This window comes from Neofelis nebulosa, chromosome 1 (assembly GCF_028018385.1).
Source record: "Neofelis nebulosa isolate mNeoNeb1 chromosome 1, mNeoNeb1.pri, whole genome shotgun sequence".
In the NCBI taxonomy this organism is placed as follows: domain Eukaryota; kingdom Metazoa; phylum Chordata; class Mammalia; order Carnivora; family Felidae; genus Neofelis; species Neofelis nebulosa.
Window position 1 is genome coordinate 97,987,883 of NC_080782.1, and position 17,872 is coordinate 98,005,754.

Genomic DNA, 17,872 nt, shown 5'->3' on the forward strand with positions numbered 1-17,872 from the left:
AGAACTAAAGAAGATTAAGAGATAGTCTCAGATAATATGCAGTACGTTAAATTGGACCCTTTAGAAGACAGTTCCTCTTTTGTGTTTTTCATTGGTTCTCAGTACCTATCATTTAACCAAATGCATCAAAACCAACTCAATGTGATCATTAAAAATATGTCAGGGGTATTTAGGAGAGGGAATTTTTAAAAACCAGTCCTCTAAATGATTGTGACAAATAACTATCCAGGTTTGAGAGCCACTTAAATTTATTAGTGTCTTTGCTAGTTGAAACTTAAATCTAGTGAGAATATACTATAGGGAAGGCAGAATTTTTGATGCCTCTCAAACCACAGATCAGCCATTGAAAGATGTATGCAAACATATACCATAGACTCCACAGATAGGTTTTACGACACAAGAATTTGAAACAGTAATTTTTAACTAGATATCACAATTACCTTTATTGGTTTCTTATTGCTGCTGTAATACATTACCAGAAACTGGGTAGCTTTTAACAATGCAAATTGATTATTCTCTTACAGTTCAGAAGTCCAAAATGGGCCTCACTGAGCTAAAATTAAGGTATCAGCATGGCCATGTTCTTTCTGAAGGCTCTCAGAATCCTTTTTCTTGACTTTTCCCCACTCTTAGAGACTGCTCACATTCCTTGGCTCCATGGCCCCTTCCATCTTCCACAGAATGACTGATGGAGTTATACTCACACTGTGGCACTCTAACACTGACTCTCCTTCCTCCTTAACTTATCCTTACAAGACCTGTATGATGACCCTGGCCCACCTGGATAATCAGGAAAATCTCCCCATCTCAAAATCAGCTGATTAGCAACCTTAATTCCCCCTAATCATGCATGTTACATATTCATAGGTTCTATGGGGTAGGACTTGGATATCTTTGGGGGCCATTATTCTGTATACCACCTCACTTGTAGAACCTGCAAAGAGAAAAATGACTCAGATACTCATACCTCACCTGTGAGATGGCAGAGGAGAGGAAGGATAGGGCCATGGCATTCGTGGAGATAATTCTGATGGAAAACCAGAGCCCAGCACCACACATAAGCATGTCCTCTTTGATCTTGATATTGGTTGTACCATGGTGATCACTCACTATTATTTCTAGAATTCAGATGGAGCCCTGCTGTGGAGTTTAGGACCAGCTGCCCAACCAAGCAATTCTTATTTGCAGCAGGCAGTTTTACTTAAACTCTAGTCATAACCACTCAAATTAAGAGAAATTCAAGATTTAAGATCAGTCATGTGAGAGTAAATTTTCTATATTTATATCTTCCTATTGTTACCTTTTTGATGTTTCTTTAAGTTAGAATTTTTATTTCAATATCTTACCAACTTTCATTTATGAGAATCAAAATTATGATAGTATTTCTCAGTGAAACATTGATTTATCTCAATAGATCATGAAAACATTTCAAATGACATGAAGTTTTTTTCAGTTTTTAAAATATTTTAGGGGCACCTGTGTGGCTTAGTTGGTTGAGTATCTGACTTCAGCTCAGGTTATGATCTCATGGTTCATGAGTTCGAGCCCCACATCAGGCTTGCTGCGGTCACCCTGTCAGCACAGAGCCCAGTTTGGATCCTCTATCTCCCTCTCTTTGACCCTCCCCCACTTGCACTCTCCCAAAAATAAATACTTAAAAATAAATATTAAAATATTTAACTGTTTCCTATCAAATATCAAATATGATTTAGGCACGGATATAATTTAGGCACAAATAGCTCACTTGTGCTGTTAAGGCAACACAATTCAAAAGGTGTGTGTGTGTGTGTGTGTGTGTGTGTGTGTGTGTGTATTTTTTTTGTATTTCAGTGCTGTTTTTGGGGGAATGAATGAGAAACTACTGCCAGACATGGTGACATTTCCCATTCAAGGGCTGGAAGCTAAAAAGCTTTCGAAACTGAGTCACTGCATAAGCCTTTTGTGAAAAAAAAAATACTTACATTTTTTTTAGAAATTATGCAAAAAAAAAAAAAAAAAAAAAGAAATTATTGCCCAGGCTTAGCACTTGGGTAATTTTTACCTAATGCGTAAAAATAAAGTCATTATAACATGAAATGCATAAAAGTAATAATATGAAAAGTAAATTATAGGAAATGTCAAAATCAAATGTGGCTATTATTATGGGCTGGAGTAGGTTCAGGAAGAATTGTGTGGACAAATTGAGGCTTGAACTGAGCAATTTGTTGGGGGGTAGTACTTGATATTTCAAATCAGATGATTTACTGTGACTTAATTATGAAGAGCTAACAAGTGAGTTCTGTGTGCAAGACTGGCAAAAAATGAGGGGCACACTAAAATTTAGAATTGAAATACAGTATATTTGGAGGGCTGTGCTTTTAGACTTTTTAAAGGCTTGTGTTTTTTTTCATCAAAGTGTTTTAGGTGTAGGAATACCTGTTCTTAAAATGACAGTTTTCTGAAAAGACTCAACGCAAGAAGAGACAGAAAATTGTTTCATATCCTATAATTATACCACTGGAATTAGTTCTTTTTTTATGTGAAATGTAGTCAGAGCTAATCTTCTCAAAGCTTACTGGCCGTCTGACTTTGTGTTTAAACTAAATGATTGACTTAATTTGTCCTGTCGTTGGGAGTGGAATGTGGAGAGGATCCCTAAGTGTCCACTGCTATCTCCTGGTGGAGTAAAGTCTAAAATGAGAGGAATAGTGGGCATAAATAATTTAATAAAGACAGAATAGAAGCTAAAGTTAGGTTTTGTTGTAAGTTGAGTGGAGAGTTAACTCAAGCAGCGGTGGATGGATGGATGATAGGACTATATTCACGCCACAGGAAATCTTGGAATGACTTACCTATGACTTCTTTCCTGTTTTCATGATATCTTCTTCAATAAATTCAGAGAAAACAAGCAAAAGATACCACAACTCAATGATAAGGTAGGTGGGCAATATCCTGTGTAGAAATGGTACTATGTTCTTAAAGAATTGGATTTATTTCTGGACAGCGACCTTTTTAAAAGCAATACATCGTTCTCCATCCAACAAATGCCTGCCGTGGCCAATAATATGTTGGCATGTCCATTTTCAGCTTGTAGTACAAAATAAATGAAAGCCAAGGACATTACAATTGGGAGGGAAGAAGAACTATTATTTAAAAGGCTTTTAAATGATGTCACTATATATTCTTTTAACAACATCCTCTAAAAGCCTTTGAAAAAATAGTCCCTTCCTCCCTTAGTTGTTAACAAAGACTGTACTAGGGACTGTTCTTTAAAAGGCTGTTAAATGGTGATACTATATTTTTTAACATCAACATCATTTAGAAACCTTTTAGAGAACGGTCCTCTTCACCCACAACTAACAGAGAGGGGGGAAAAAGGACATGGGGGAAGGGATTACTTTTTAAAAGGCCTTTGGATGGTACTATCAATAAATACAGCAATATTGTTTTAAAAGCCCTACTCCAATGGTGATTCAGCTTTTTGATATGTTCTTCTAACCTGATGACCCTATGTTATCTGACAGATTGGTGTTTTAACGTTGACTGAAAACTCAATTTACTAATAATCCCAATAATGCCTTTATTGAACAGTTTAAAAATCAATTTCACATATACAATCTCATTTTATCCTCACAAGAACTCAGTGAAACAGACAGGATATGTATAATTAGCTCCAATTTACAGAAAAGGAAAAACAAGCTAAGTGACATGAGTTAGGTAAGGTCTCACTACCAGTGTATGGCTGAGTTGAAACTCCAACCCAGGTCCCTTACCATCTCGCCTAGTGTCCCATCCAGGTGCCTTAGGTTACCTTCATTGTTTTTTGTTGTTGTTTTTGTTTTTTTAAGTGATATTCTGCATTGTTCTTTTCAACATGTTCAAATTCTAGGAGTTAATTCCTTATAACTAGAATAAAAGTGGGATTCTCTAATTTTAGTGCTGAAGATAGCTATGTCGATAGTAGAGGTTTTATTAACGCTGTAACACTGATGAAATGCATATAAAATATCTCAGCATAGTAGTTAGTCTTCCTCTGATGTTATAGCATTCAGATTTCTCTTGAGATTCCTTTGCTTTTTGATGTGCTTATGAAATTATCACTTGAAATCCACTTACACATACCTAGTTTATTAGAGAACTGATATTTTAAGCATAATTCTAATCTCATTTTATTGATTTGCTTTCAAAAATTCTTTTGACTAAGGATACTGATTCACAATTAAGATCATATTTAAGGTAGTTTCCTCAATTATTAATCATCTTTGGAAAGAAATAATAAACACTGGTTCTGCCACTTCCTGTAGTTCTCTGAAGGTGAGAAAAAAAATCTCCCACCAGTTTGCACGCTGATCTTTTTTTTTTCCTTTTATCATAAGGAGTATTTTGTATTTATTAAGAAAGGAATTGTAGCTTATTGCCTGACAGAAATGACACTTAAAAATATTAAATTCCAATCTTAGTCCTGCCACTATTTTTTTCACTTGTGCAAATAAACATTAACTTTAATAATAATTAAAGAGCACTTTTATCTACAAAATACTTACATATGCAGTAACTGACTATATCTTTTTTTTTTTTTTTTTTTGAGAGAGGAAGAAAGAACAATCAGGGGAGAGGGAGAGGGAGAAAGGGAATCTTAAGAAGGCTCCATGCCCAGCGCAGAGCCTGTTGTAGAACTCAAACCCACAAATGGTGAGATCATGACCTAAGCCGAGATCATGAGTCTGACGCTCAACCGACTGAGCCATCCAGGCACCCCTCTCACTGTGTCCTTTTAAAATCTAATGAGTTAGGTAGTGTTACCCTTTATTTTGCAAATTCAAGCCCAGAGAAGCTAAATGATTTTCTTCTCATCAAGTAACTTGAAGGTCTTCTAACTTAAAATCGAGTGTTTTCTTTCTTAACCACTGCTAACCATAACTCTGCTTGACAATAAGTCATAGCCTTTGTTCCTTCTGAAGAAAAATGGTTGACATGCCAAAAATAGGTATAAGCTGACAATACATGAGCCAGTGCCATCTAGACCCTAGTCCCAGGATTTGATCCAGAAAAATTCATAGTCAGGTTCCTTTCATGAAGAGAAGGGTGGCTCATCAGGGGGCTTTGCTACCACAGACGTGAACTCCAAAGACTCTTGGATTCCTGCGTCATAAATCAAGTTTTCCTTCCCATTCCTACTTCCTCGCTGAAGAATTTAAAATATTTATGCACAGATCAGAAAAAAAAAAATGTGTGTGTGTGTGTTCTTAGGTCTCAAAGGACTATTTCCCATCCTCACCCTGTGTCAGGAATTCCTCAGCAACTTATAGTATGTGTGGCATCTGTGATGTGAAAGGATGCTTTCTACCTCCATCAGATTTGGAGACGGCATTACTAGAGGGACCTGTTATTTAAAATTAAAGTAGCCATAATAAAACTGCCTTTCCAATTTGTACATCAACTTAAGACGTACTTCTTTTCCTTCCTCTAGGACTTCATCTAGATGAGATCCATATCCCTCTGTCCCCTAAGTTACAGTTCATTTAAGTGGAAGTAGCATGGCCAATGTGTAGATGGAGTGGTCCCTCTGTAAAATATGTAGAACAGCTACTAATTTCTCTCACGTACTTTTACAAAGTAATATTATATAGCGTAGTTTCTCTCTGAGAACCACCATTTCTGTCTCAGTGTCCTACTGGAAGCATTCTCAGCATGACCTCACTCATAATGCTCTATAATTCTGTCTTTGACAAAATCACTTATTACCAGCAAGATTATTTGCGTGAGGCTCCCAAGTGTTACTTCTAGGTCATTCCCTTGTCATTCTCATACTCCTTCCTGTTTTGACCTCCATCCCATCGTACCTTCTTCCCTTCCTCGTCATTCTCATCTTGGAATCTCTTAATCACTACCCGTGTTCAGTGAAGATCTTGGCATCTTACGTATAATTTCTCCAGCCCACCATTATCTGGGAGATCTCCATGTACATCTTAACAACCTGTACAGCTGTAACCTCACAGCATGTTCATCTGTTCAGTTCTGGTAACTTTCACCCGTACTAGATTTCAGCCCTACACACTCTTTCAGTACTTTCAACTCTGAAATCTTGTCTTACCTCCTTACTTGTTCCTGTCATGTTTCTCAGGCCTTTCACTCCTTTGGATTTTTTTTATGTTGGGCCTAGGTTTATAACAACCTGAAAGATAAGTAGCAGTTTCCCCATTTCACAGATGTGAAAATTGAGATCTAGAGCATAATTTTTCTAGTGTCATAGGGTTAAGTAAGAGTTGTTAGGCTGCACAGCCAGAGTTTCAGCTCAAGTCGATCTGGCTTCAAAACCTGGCACTTTCCACCAGTTTGCTGAGCACATAGGGGGTTGAGCACTTTAGGAAAATGATTTTTCCCTCTAGGAAAATGTGTGGTGCAGATTGGAGTATAATAAATCTAAAGAAAAGGAGACCGAGGAGCCTGGGTAGCTCAGTCGGTTAAGCATACAACTCTTGATTTTGGCTCAGGTCATAATCTCACGGTTTGTGGGTTTGAGCCCCGTGTTGGACTCTGTGCTGACAGTGTCGTGCCTCCTTGGGATTCCCTCTCTCTCTCTCTCTCTCTCTCTCTCTCTCTCTCTCTCTCTACCTCTCAAAATAAATAAACTTTAAAAATAAAGACAAGGAGACCAAGTTGAATGGACAAGCAGAAGTAAGAGAGGAAAAGATTAGGCAGGACACCAAATTGTAAATTATGGTTAAATCTGAGGGGGATTTTATTTATTTGTCCACATAGTTTGAAATTATTTTCAATAAACTTACATTACTTTTGCTATTTTATATAAATGTTTTAAAAAATGCTTTAAGTGTGAATGATAACCTGACCTAAGCTGGTGATAGATGGACAGGAAAGAAGGAAACGAAAACAAGGGACTTCAAACTTGTCAACTAATTGCTGGAAATAAAGAAGGTATCGAAAATAATTCAAGGTTCTGAGCTTGTTTACAATGGAAGAGGGCACTAACATTTTCTTTTTTATATTATGTCATTGATATTATCAGAGAAAGGAACAGAACTATTAAGATCATACGATTATCATATCTGTTAGATAACACAACACATAATTGTTTTGTACTTATGTACAATCTGGTTCTAATGAAATTTATTGTAACCAATTATTGTAACCATTTTTGCTAAAAACTTTGAAAACACTTAGCACCCTTAAACCAAAAGTAAGAAAGGAAAAAAAAAAAATAGCAGAACATACCTAAGAATAGAATAACATGTCTTTATTCATGGTTCTGGAACTATTTTTTCATGAAAGTGGTAAGTAAAAGAACATGAGCATCGTTCTGGATTTCAGATTTATAAAAAGCATTAAATGTATTGACAGTGAAGCTTATGGATTTACCTTTGAAGAGGAGAAAGAATGGGATATTATTAGAAAGTAATTTCCCCTTCATCTCAACATCCATATGAACTGAATACATCCTATAATAGGGGGTCAGCAGACTTTTTTTGTAACAGGGCAGATAGTAAATATTTTCAGCTTTGCAAGCCACAGCCCCTTAGCTCTACCACTGGAGTACAAAGCAGGCATAGACAATATATAAATGAAGGAATATGACTGTGTTCCAATGACAGTGGACTGGATTTGGTCCAACGGTTGAGTTTGCTAATGTCTGCTTAACACCATGCATGAAGTAAGATACTCATTAAATGTTTGTTGACAATGTATTCAGATATTTCTGCAAATATATTTTTTATAATATATATTGATTATTACCAAAATAAAAGGTAAAAAAGTCTCGTTTTTAATAATATATACTGATTGTAAAATAAAATATGAGAAATGAACATGATTACTTTCTAGAATACCTAAATTTACATATGCAAGGAGGAGGTTAGCTTTAGGCTTATAAACCATTTATTTAAAGTAATATTTGTTGGGGGCACCTGGGTGGCTCACTAGGCTAAGCATCTGACTCTTGGTTTCAGCTCAGGTCATGATCTCATGGTTCATGGGTTCCAGCCCTGCATCAGGCACTGTGCTGACTGTGCAGAGCCTGCTTGGGATTCTCTCTCTCTTTCCCTCCCTCTCAAAATAGATAAATGAAACTTTAAAAAAAAAAATCAGTATTTTATGGAAGATAGACATGTATTTCCTTGAGTTATGTTTATAGTTAGTGCTAAGAGTTAAGGAAATTTGTCCTCCCCCCCCCTTTTTTTTTTATCTATACTAGGTAATTGTGTCAATACTTTGGGTTAAAGGTAAAATAGACTCACTTTCTACAGTTTACTGGGTAAATAAAACAATACTATAGCTTTCTGCATTACAGCTCTTATCACATGAGACATTGGTTAAAATACTAATTTTATTTTATTTTATTTTATTTTTTTTTAATTTTTTTTTCTACGTTTTTTATTTATTTTTGGGACAGAGAGAGACAGAGCGTGAACGGGGGAGGGGCAGAGAGAGAGGGAGACATAGAATCGGAAACAGGCTCCAGGCTCCGAGCCATCAGCCCAGAGCCCGACGCGGGGCTCAAACTCGCGGACCGCGAGATCGTGACCTGGCTGAAGTCGGACGCTCAACCGACTGCGCCACCCAGGCGCCCCAAAATACTAATTTTAAACGTGAAACTGTATCTCTGTTGTACCTATTTTCTGGTCATTTTTATAAATTGTACATCTAAATAGATGCAGCTATAAAATAAGCCAAACAAAACAGAGTATTTTATATACTACAGATCTTCATATTTTTGAAGTCCAAAAACAGAATAGATTGATAATACTTAAAAATGATTAAGTGACTAAGTGTGGATTAAAGCATAAAAAGCTGAAAAACATTGTTTTATAAAGCTTTACATGGAAGTGTTATCTTTGAAATAGTAATGCAAATGTTGAACAAGGTTTATTCTTAGGCACTTACTTGATATTCTGTGTTTTATTTTTCAATTCTCATTTAAATTTTATAATTCAATCATTTTGAACGGCTATGTTCAAAAGAAGTTTTACAACTTTAATCTTAATAATCTCAAAAAAAAGCAGACATGCTATGTCATAAAATAACTATTAGTGACTAGTTTGTATCCTATAAATCTAACTTGAGTTGATAATATGGTCCATTACCAGCTAACTGCACAGAGTATTTTTCATTTTACACTCTTCAGTTACTTTTTAGTGAAGTGTTAAAAAATATGAAGCTTTTCTCCTCTCTAAAATTGCACGCTGTCTGTCTGTTATTAGGGAGATAACAGCTCTTATAAATGTTTCAGTAAGCGCTAAGTAGACAGTTATGTGCACTCTCATTCCACGCTTATTTGCTTACTGTAATAAACTGATAAAATATGTGTGGTTTGTCTCTGTGTATCTACAGGCATCATGAGTCACATAGATTTCCTTTAGAAATAATGTTGTGTCTGCAGAATTGATTGGTTATTTTCATAAACCATCTAAAAAGTACACAAACGACTTTTATTATTTAAACATATGCTGTGTAAAGATTTGTAGAGGATTATCTCATTGTTACTTGATGCTTTTTGTTCTGTTAACCCTAGAAGGAGGCTTTTTATTTTAGAGTTATTACAGTTACTGAACTAATTACCGCCTCAAGAATCATAGTGAAGATAACCCATATCATTTGCTTATGATGCAGCTAGCTTTTTAATTTTTTGAACATTATAGTTAAATAATTAAATCAGGACTAATGTTTTCAAATATTGTATTTTATAGGATCCTGCGTTTGTAAGTTTTTTTAAGTTTTAATATTTAATGGGAAGTAATGCTTTTACCTTAAACTAGATATTCTGCAAATGATTGATTGTTTCATAGAAGTACTTCTAATTAATAAGTTGTTCTTTTGTGTGCCTTTTGGAAATACGGTATTTTTTTATTTGTTTACAATTACACATACATATAATAGAAAATTTCTAGTCAAGTGTTATCCTGAAACCAACAAATATTAATATTGGTAACCTAAACTTATCACCACAGTGTGCTCCAATAAGACTGTTGTATTTGTAGGAACAGTGTTATAATTGAGCACTCAGCATCAAATAAAGTATACTTAGGACCAACACTAGGGGTACATTATCCGCAAACCTCTGTAATCATTTAAAATAGTAAAATTATGCTTTGAGTTCTGAAAATGGGTAAAATTATGCTTTATACATTGAACATAAAAGTGGGGAATAAATGGGGAGACAGATAATAAACATAACAATAAGCAAATTATGTAGTGTTAGGTATTAAGTAGCTGTGGAAAAAAGAAAAAGGGGAATCAGATGGGAGAAATGCAAATGGGTTAAGCCTCATTAAGAAGGTAACATTTGAGCAAATATCAGTCACAACTGAGTCATTGTGAGTATCTGGAGGAAGGGCATTCCAGAAAGAGGGAACCAATGCCAAGGGCCTGTGGTAGGAGCATTACTGGTGTGTACAAGGAATAGCAAGGAAATCAGGACAGCTTGAGTGGAGTGAGTCATGGGTTCAACAGTAATAGGAAATCAGGTCAAAGAAACAATGGGACCAAGCCAAAAGGGATCTTAAAGGCCTTTATAAGGATTTTTGGTTTTTAAAGTTCAGTGAAATTGGGAGCCATTGGAAGATTTTGACCAGAGGGGTGACATATTTGTAACTTTAACTGATTCGTTCTGGCTGTTGTCTTCAGTCTGTGCTCAGTAGGGTAGAAGAGTAGAAACAGGGAGACCAATTAGAAGGTTTTTGGAATAATCCAGACGTGAGATGGTGGTAGATCAGACCAGGATGGTAACAGTAGAGAGGGAATGAGAAGTGGTCAGATTTTACATAGTTCATTCAGGTAATTATGGATTTCTCCCCAATCCTTCCCTCAGGTGCCAGCTATGACTTTTATATTTTCTTAGTGTACTAAGCTTATTGCTGTCATGGCATTTATCACATGATTTGTTGATTTACTTAGATTTCCCCAGCTAAACAATAAACTCCTTGGGGACTGGTTTACTCTGTCTTTGTCTCTGTATCATAGTCCTTAGTATCTTGGTTGGCACAACTCGATAAATTCAGTTGAAAGAGCGAGTAACTTAATGATGAGTGGTTACTTTGCATTTGAAACAGTGATGATCTCATTGGGCAGGGGGCCTTGGAATACTCAATTCTTGGACAAGACCACCTTTCTCCCCAAGATGCCCATGGGACATATAGAGTCAGAGAAGAGAGAAAGGCAACGTGATACCTTATTATTAGCAGGGGCTTTGCTCTCTAACTTCAGTGTAGAGCTCCAGTGAATTAGGATGGTCACATCAAGGACTCCTCTTTTCTGTTGAAGATAGGACTAAGTAGTCTTGAACCAAAGCAAGTTCTTAGATTGAACTATATGAGTTGCTGATTCAACTGTTTCAACCTGTAGAGTTGGTAGATTCGTATGGTTCAGGCTATTAGAGGGCATACCTGAGTCTCTGATCTCTCCATTCCATATCAACCAGGGCTTTAGGAAAAGGGGCAAGAGAGCACATTCTCCCATTAGAAGTTTATTCCCTGCTCCCTCGAATAGCATCATGAAATCTGACTAATCCTGACCAGTAGTTGGTTGGGAAGTTAAAAGATAGAAAGCCAATTTGAACTAGCTTAAGCAAAAAAAAAAAAAGTTACAGGAAGGAACGCTAGAGTATTTCACAAAACAACAAGCTTCAGCAAGGGTTGGAATGTGTCAGATTCAAGAACTATAAAGACCAGAGATACCAGCAGGACACTCTGTCTCTCAACTATGCTTTTCTTAGATACTGCTTTATTTCTTGCTGAACAGTATGGCAGGAAATATGACCACAAACATTAGAGTTTTAAATCTCAAAATTTTACCTCTTGAGAGAAACAGGTTTGACTTACCAGGTCCTGAATCCAAAAATCTTGGGAAAGGAACGCATTGAGCCAGGTGTCTATTCCTGAACCAATTAATTGTGATCAGGTCGCGAGGTGGGATAAGAACATGCGAGCTCCTTAAAGAACTGATTGTGGCAAGGCTCTTGGGAGATGGTAGGGTGTGTTAAGCAGACAATCCCATACATAATCCTACAGGGTAAAAACACTAAGCAGAAAGCTCCCTCAAAGGACCACGACTTTAGTCATGACCTAGATAAAAGCAACCCTGAAACATTTTAATTATTCTTAGTCTTTAGTGTCATAGAACTTACTTGACATCTCGTTGTCAGCTGTCAGAACACATCTTGATACCTAGGAAATTCATAGAAACAATCAAATCATAGCATGGACTTTCACAAGTCAAAGTCAGAAGAAAAAAGTAGTTTCTACTTTGTAAAGTAGTATTTTCTTTAGCAAAGCCACTACCTCATATGGTGCTACTCTGCCATATTCCAAAAAGGCACCCTTGAATGTAAGTTGGATTTTTAGCCTGTGTCTACCCCTCAGTCAGCTGCCACTATACATCTCTTTATGATAGTTGTACTAAAAATGAATTTAGCTATTTGGAGTTAAGTGAATCTGGGAAATGTTGAGTGATCAAAACAAAATGGGTATCAAGAACTGTGAAGGACGTGAGGTGTTACCCTACTTGCAAGCAAACAAGTTGCTAAGACAATTTTATGGATACTGGTAAAAGACATGAGACTCCTGTGTCAAAGACAAGGGGCAGTGTATTACTCACAGCAATAGTAGTAGCCAGAGTAACCTCATTTGTGCCACTTCTCTGAGCCCCAGTTCCCACAGGGTGATATGATGAAGGCCAAGTGATGACACTACATGCAGTCTTTTGCTTTACAGGAGAGGAACCTTTACAGAAGATATAAAGAGCTGTTAGCAAATGTGTCCAAACTTTGCTCCAGAGTAAGGCATTTTCCTGTTTCCAAAGGCTGTTTGCTATACAAACATCCTTGAAAAGATTTTGAACAGCCAGATTAACACCTTTGCTCAGAACACGTTCACAAACATGGGAGACTATGGAGAATTATTTCCCAACAAGAGAAGGGGAGGGGAGGGGGAAATATGTAACATCGGTGCCCCTAGATCCTGGGCCAGCAGACTTTTCCTGTAAAGGGTGCAGATAGTAAATATGTATGTAAATAGTAAGTATGTAAGTATTCAGCTCTACCATTGCAGAGCAAAAAAGCAGCCATCGACAATATGTAAATGAATGAGTATGGCTGTGTTCCATACAGACTTGATAAAACAGGAAGTAGGCCACATGTGACTTGTGGGCTACAATGTGCCAACCCTTACCCAAGATGATCTGTTTTATTCATACTCCTTAAGTATCTGCCTGTTTTCTTAAACGTAAGCCCTCGTTTTCACAGCCCAGATCTAGGTCTTTCTGTAATTTATTATCTTTTATCTTTTATTTTGTATGTTTAGTAAGATTATTGATGTTTATAAAATATGAAGTCAGAAAAGCCATTCTCAATGTTTAGCATCTTAGAATAGAAGCAGCCACAGATCATATATGTTTCTGGAATATAGATATCTGATATACAAAATATTGAACTAAAATCTTATTTTCCCATCAGGATTAATTGTATTGCATATGGAAATTCTTGAAGGATTTATGGAACCTACTGGTTTTACTCAACAAAATATCACCTGTGTAATTCATCTAGATAGTAGAGGGAAATAGACTTTATATGATCTGTATGAACTTAGAAAATTCGTTAAAAAGAAAAAAAATGAAACTTCCAGTTAGCCCTTGTCTGTAGTTAAAAAGTACGTATTATTACCACAAAGTGCCATTTATGAGGCTGCTTATATTGGGAAGAGAGCATAGACCTCTGTGTATTATCACAGATAACCTTTGAGAATTGTCACAGAGGACCTTTTTTAGATGTTGAATTTATTAGTGCTTCTTAAACTTGATTTGAGTGTGGATAGAATAAGTGGAGAAAAGTATGTATTTATTTCTTTGCACATCCATTAACATCTTTTTAATGACTATAATAAAGGTGCAGAATTTTGAGACAGGGTAGGAAAAAAAAAATATTTGTACCGTGTTTCCCAGGGTAAGACTGAGAGAGAATCAATAAACCAGCCAAGACATGTTGATAATCTTATGTGACTTAGGGTATAAAGCTCCTTATATTTCTGAGCACCTTATATTATGTTTAAGTGCAGATTCCTAGCTGTGTGTAAACCAAACTCCTGCTTCTGTTCTGCTTTTCTCCTACTGCTCCACACTTGCCTCTCTCCAACTTTCAACTTTGTTTTGTCATATTATGTGTTGCTCAAACTTTAATGAATTTTCATAGATGAAAAACTGACTGCATCAACATGTATTTAATGATTTAATGAGACTTGTGTCTCTGCAACAATGAAGAAAATAAAATAAGAATTACTGTTTCCAGTATGTTATTATGTAATTGATGGAATAAACATGAGATACTGAAAACTATAATTATCCAGGTAAAGGCTTGTGTTTAAGGTTGATTATTGTAGCCTCAATGACATGGGAATTTAAGATTTTTGTAGATTATAAATTTATAAATATGAGATATATATATATATATATATATATATATATATATATACACACACACACACACACACACTAGTGCAAGCATACACACACAAATTCTTTATCTGTTTGCTTATTTTTATGATGTTCATTGTATCTGTAAATGAATGTTCCCTGCTAGGGATTGCTGTCTTGGGTTATGCTGATAAACTCTCTAGAATTTGTAAAGAAAATAGAACTTAGAGTGAGCATTGAAACAGAAGAGTTTTGAAAATGATTTTTTTAAGTGTATTTATTTATTTTGAGAGAGAGAGGAGAGAACCAGAGGGGGGAGGGGCAGAAAGACAGGGGGACAGACCATGTGAAGTGGGCTCTGTGCTGACACCACAGAGCCCGATGCGGGGCTCTTGCTCAGTAACTGCGAGATCATGACCTGAGCTGGAGTTGGATGCTTAACTGACTGAGCCACACAGGTGCCCCTGAAAATAATCTTTTTACGTGGAAAAGAACCTCAGCTTAGAAGAAGTGTTTTGAAAACTTAAAATGCTAGATTGCTATCATCATCAAAAGGCCAAAATAGAATGCATAGGCCAGTTGCCCCATTATTTTATATAGCCAAAATTTTAAATCCACTCAATTATTTGTTGTATTTTATAAATAAACTCTTGTGCATTTTTAAGATGATTATTTTAAGTTGCTCACTCTTACAAATTGAGCTTTTGGACAAGGAGTACTATATTCTAATGATGCTTAGAAGACACTGCCCATAATTTTGTATATATGATATTTAACTCTTGGATTTTTGTTGATGAATCTTAAATTACTAATATTATTATTAAGTTTTAATTTCGTCAGGTATCAGTGGCATGATGAACATATTGAATAGGTTAATATGTACTCACAATTATAATAGAAAGCCTAGGTTGGGAGAGTGCACTTGTTAGGAAAAAATCTTGATTAGGCCTGTTTAATTACAAATTGATTTTTTTAAAAAGCTAGCCCATGTCAGGTCAAGCCACATGCAGTACTTTGACTTTGAATGGAAAGATAGCCATCACATGATTTTAGAAAGGACTGTGTTTATTCATTTAATATGCTCCTCTGATTTCACTCAGGATTGTAGGGAGAATTTAACTAAAAGAGGCTAAAATTCAACGGAAGTATATAAACAGATAATTAGCCAAGAAAATACTATTGCGGGGGGGGGGGGGGAGGAAGTGATAAAGGACACTTTGTTTTGCCAAATAATTGAATCATAATGTAGGACTGTAAGAAATAAAACAATGTGGTACTGGTTTAACAGCTCGATCAGGGCCAAAAATGTCTCCAAATATGTAAATAATCAGAACATTTGTATTGACAGGTCACTTAGGAAAAGGTAATCATTAAATCATGTACAGACAATTGGTTCAGTATTTGGACCAAAAAAATTAAATTTAGAGGTCAATACATTTAAAACAGTATCACATGAATTAAAAATTGCAACCATGAAGGATCTAGAAGAAACTGTAAGTGAATAGTTATCTGAGCTCAAAGTAGGGAAGAACTTTTTAATTATTAAAGCAAAGGAAGAAACCACCTTGAATGAGGTTATAGTCTTCATTTTACAGTGAAAGAAATGCAAGGTGAAAAAAGTTCAAGGAGTTGAGATTGGAAATTTTTGGTAGGTGATACCATCTTCAAAAACCTGAGAAAATCAACTGACAAATTATTGAAACTAAAGAAAATAAGCAAGATGCCCAAATATAGTTTACCTAGGGAAAAAACTAACAAAAAAGTTTATAAATTCTAAAAAAAAATTGTATATATGACAGACAGCTTATTCTCTTTTTTTTAATTAATTTTTTTTTAAATTTACATCCACATTAGCATATTGTGCAGTAATGATTTCAGGAGTAGAATCCAGTGATTCATCCCCTACACATAACACCCAGTGCTCATCTCAACACGTGTCTTTAATGCCCCATGCCCATATACTTATTCTCTTCTTATTAGGTATATATTGTCAAAATATTTTAATATATGTTGAGTATAGAAAAATTTTAATGCTGTTTTGGAGGCATTTTCTTTATATTTTTATATAATTTCTGATTTAATATCTGTGAGTATGATATTTGTTATCGTGGTTTATGTAATACTTAAGGGAAAATAGGAGTTAATATCCTACAATTTTCAAAGAGAATAACTATATTTACTAATTCATCTTTCTTTGTTTTTCCAATGTGCAATAGGTCAGTACTCCTGTCTTTGTACCAGTGAAAACTCATGTGCTGCTTCATCGAATGAGTGGAAAAGGACTAGCTGCCCATTATTTCTTTCCAAGGCAACCTTGTATTTTTGGTGATAAGATGGTCTCTGTACAAATAACATTGAATAATACTACTGATCGAAAGATAGAAAATATCCACGTAGGCGGGAAAAGACTTCCCGTAGGCATGCAAATGCATGTTTTTAATACAATAGGTAAATATTAATTCTCATTTAAAACTTTATGTTTGATAATTAAATACATTTATTTTAAAAGTAAAGTAGAATACATGTTATTTTATTGACTATATTTGTCAGTATAGTCAGTTTACATTTGTGTCCTTTTTTAAACTGAATTTATTATACAAAATGAATACACTTCTTTGCCCTTAGTGAATTGGGTGCCAGCAGTGGTAACATATATGTACCAGTACTGATGAAAGGATGGATCTCAAGAATCAAAATTGCCTCTCATTTTACCTGTCTTCATCACCTTCCCTCTGTTTCTCTTCCTGGCCAACTTCATTCCCTGCCTGAGTTTAGTCTGCCTTTTTGAGTCATAGCTCCCCTTCCCTGTTTCCTTTTACATTCCATAAATTGCAAAGTGAGGAGAGCAAAGGCTGAGAGGACTTATACTATTCTGTTTGTCTTCCTTTCCAGGTATACAGTGTAAAGTAGCCCATAGTAGGGGCACCAGGGTGGCCTCAGTCGGTTAAGCGTCCAACTCTTCATTTCAGCTCAGGTCATGATCTCACGGTTTGTGAGATTAAGCCCTGTCTCAGGGTCTGTGCTGACAACACAGAGCCTGCTTTGGATTTTCTCTCTCTCTCTCTCTCTCTCTCTCTCTCTCTCTCTCTCTCTCTCTCTCTCTGCCTATCCATTGAGCGTAACACACTCTGTCAATCTCAAAATAAATTAACTTAAAAAAAATAGTCGATAGTATATTACTAGTATTTATACACCTCATGTTTTAAAATATTTTTAATCTTTCGCTACCATTTAGAAATCAAGATGTTTTGAGGTGCCTGGCAGATGCAGTCATTTAAGCATCCGACTTTGGCTGAGGTCTTGATCTCATAGTTCATGAGTTCAAGCCCTGCTTCAGGTTCACTCAAACCATGCTTCAGACTCTGCACTCTCTCTCCCGGTCTCCCTCCGTCTCTCTCATAAACAAATAAATAAATAAGAAGAAACTCTTTAAAAAGAAAAGAATTTTAAAAAATAGAAATCAAGATGTTTTTAAATT

At 35.8% G+C, this 17,872-nt stretch overlaps 1 protein-coding gene across 5 annotated transcripts in view; it reads left to right on the plus strand.

Moving 5' to 3' along the window:
• The window catches only part of AP3B1 (adaptor related protein complex 3 subunit beta 1), a 267,617-nt gene that overhangs the window by 214,681 nt on the left and 35,064 nt on the right, over positions 1–17,872 (plus strand). For all 5 annotated transcript variants that reach the window (XR_009261343.1, XM_058729003.1, XM_058729014.1 and 2 more), the window contains one exon: positions 16,611–16,842. Coding sequence is in view for 4 of the 5 variants with exons in the window: in XM_058729003.1 (XP_058584986.1) it covers positions 16,611–16,842 (232 nt within the window). In the remaining variant the exon portion in view is untranslated. The remainder of the gene's footprint in view (positions 1–16,610; positions 16,843–17,872) is intronic.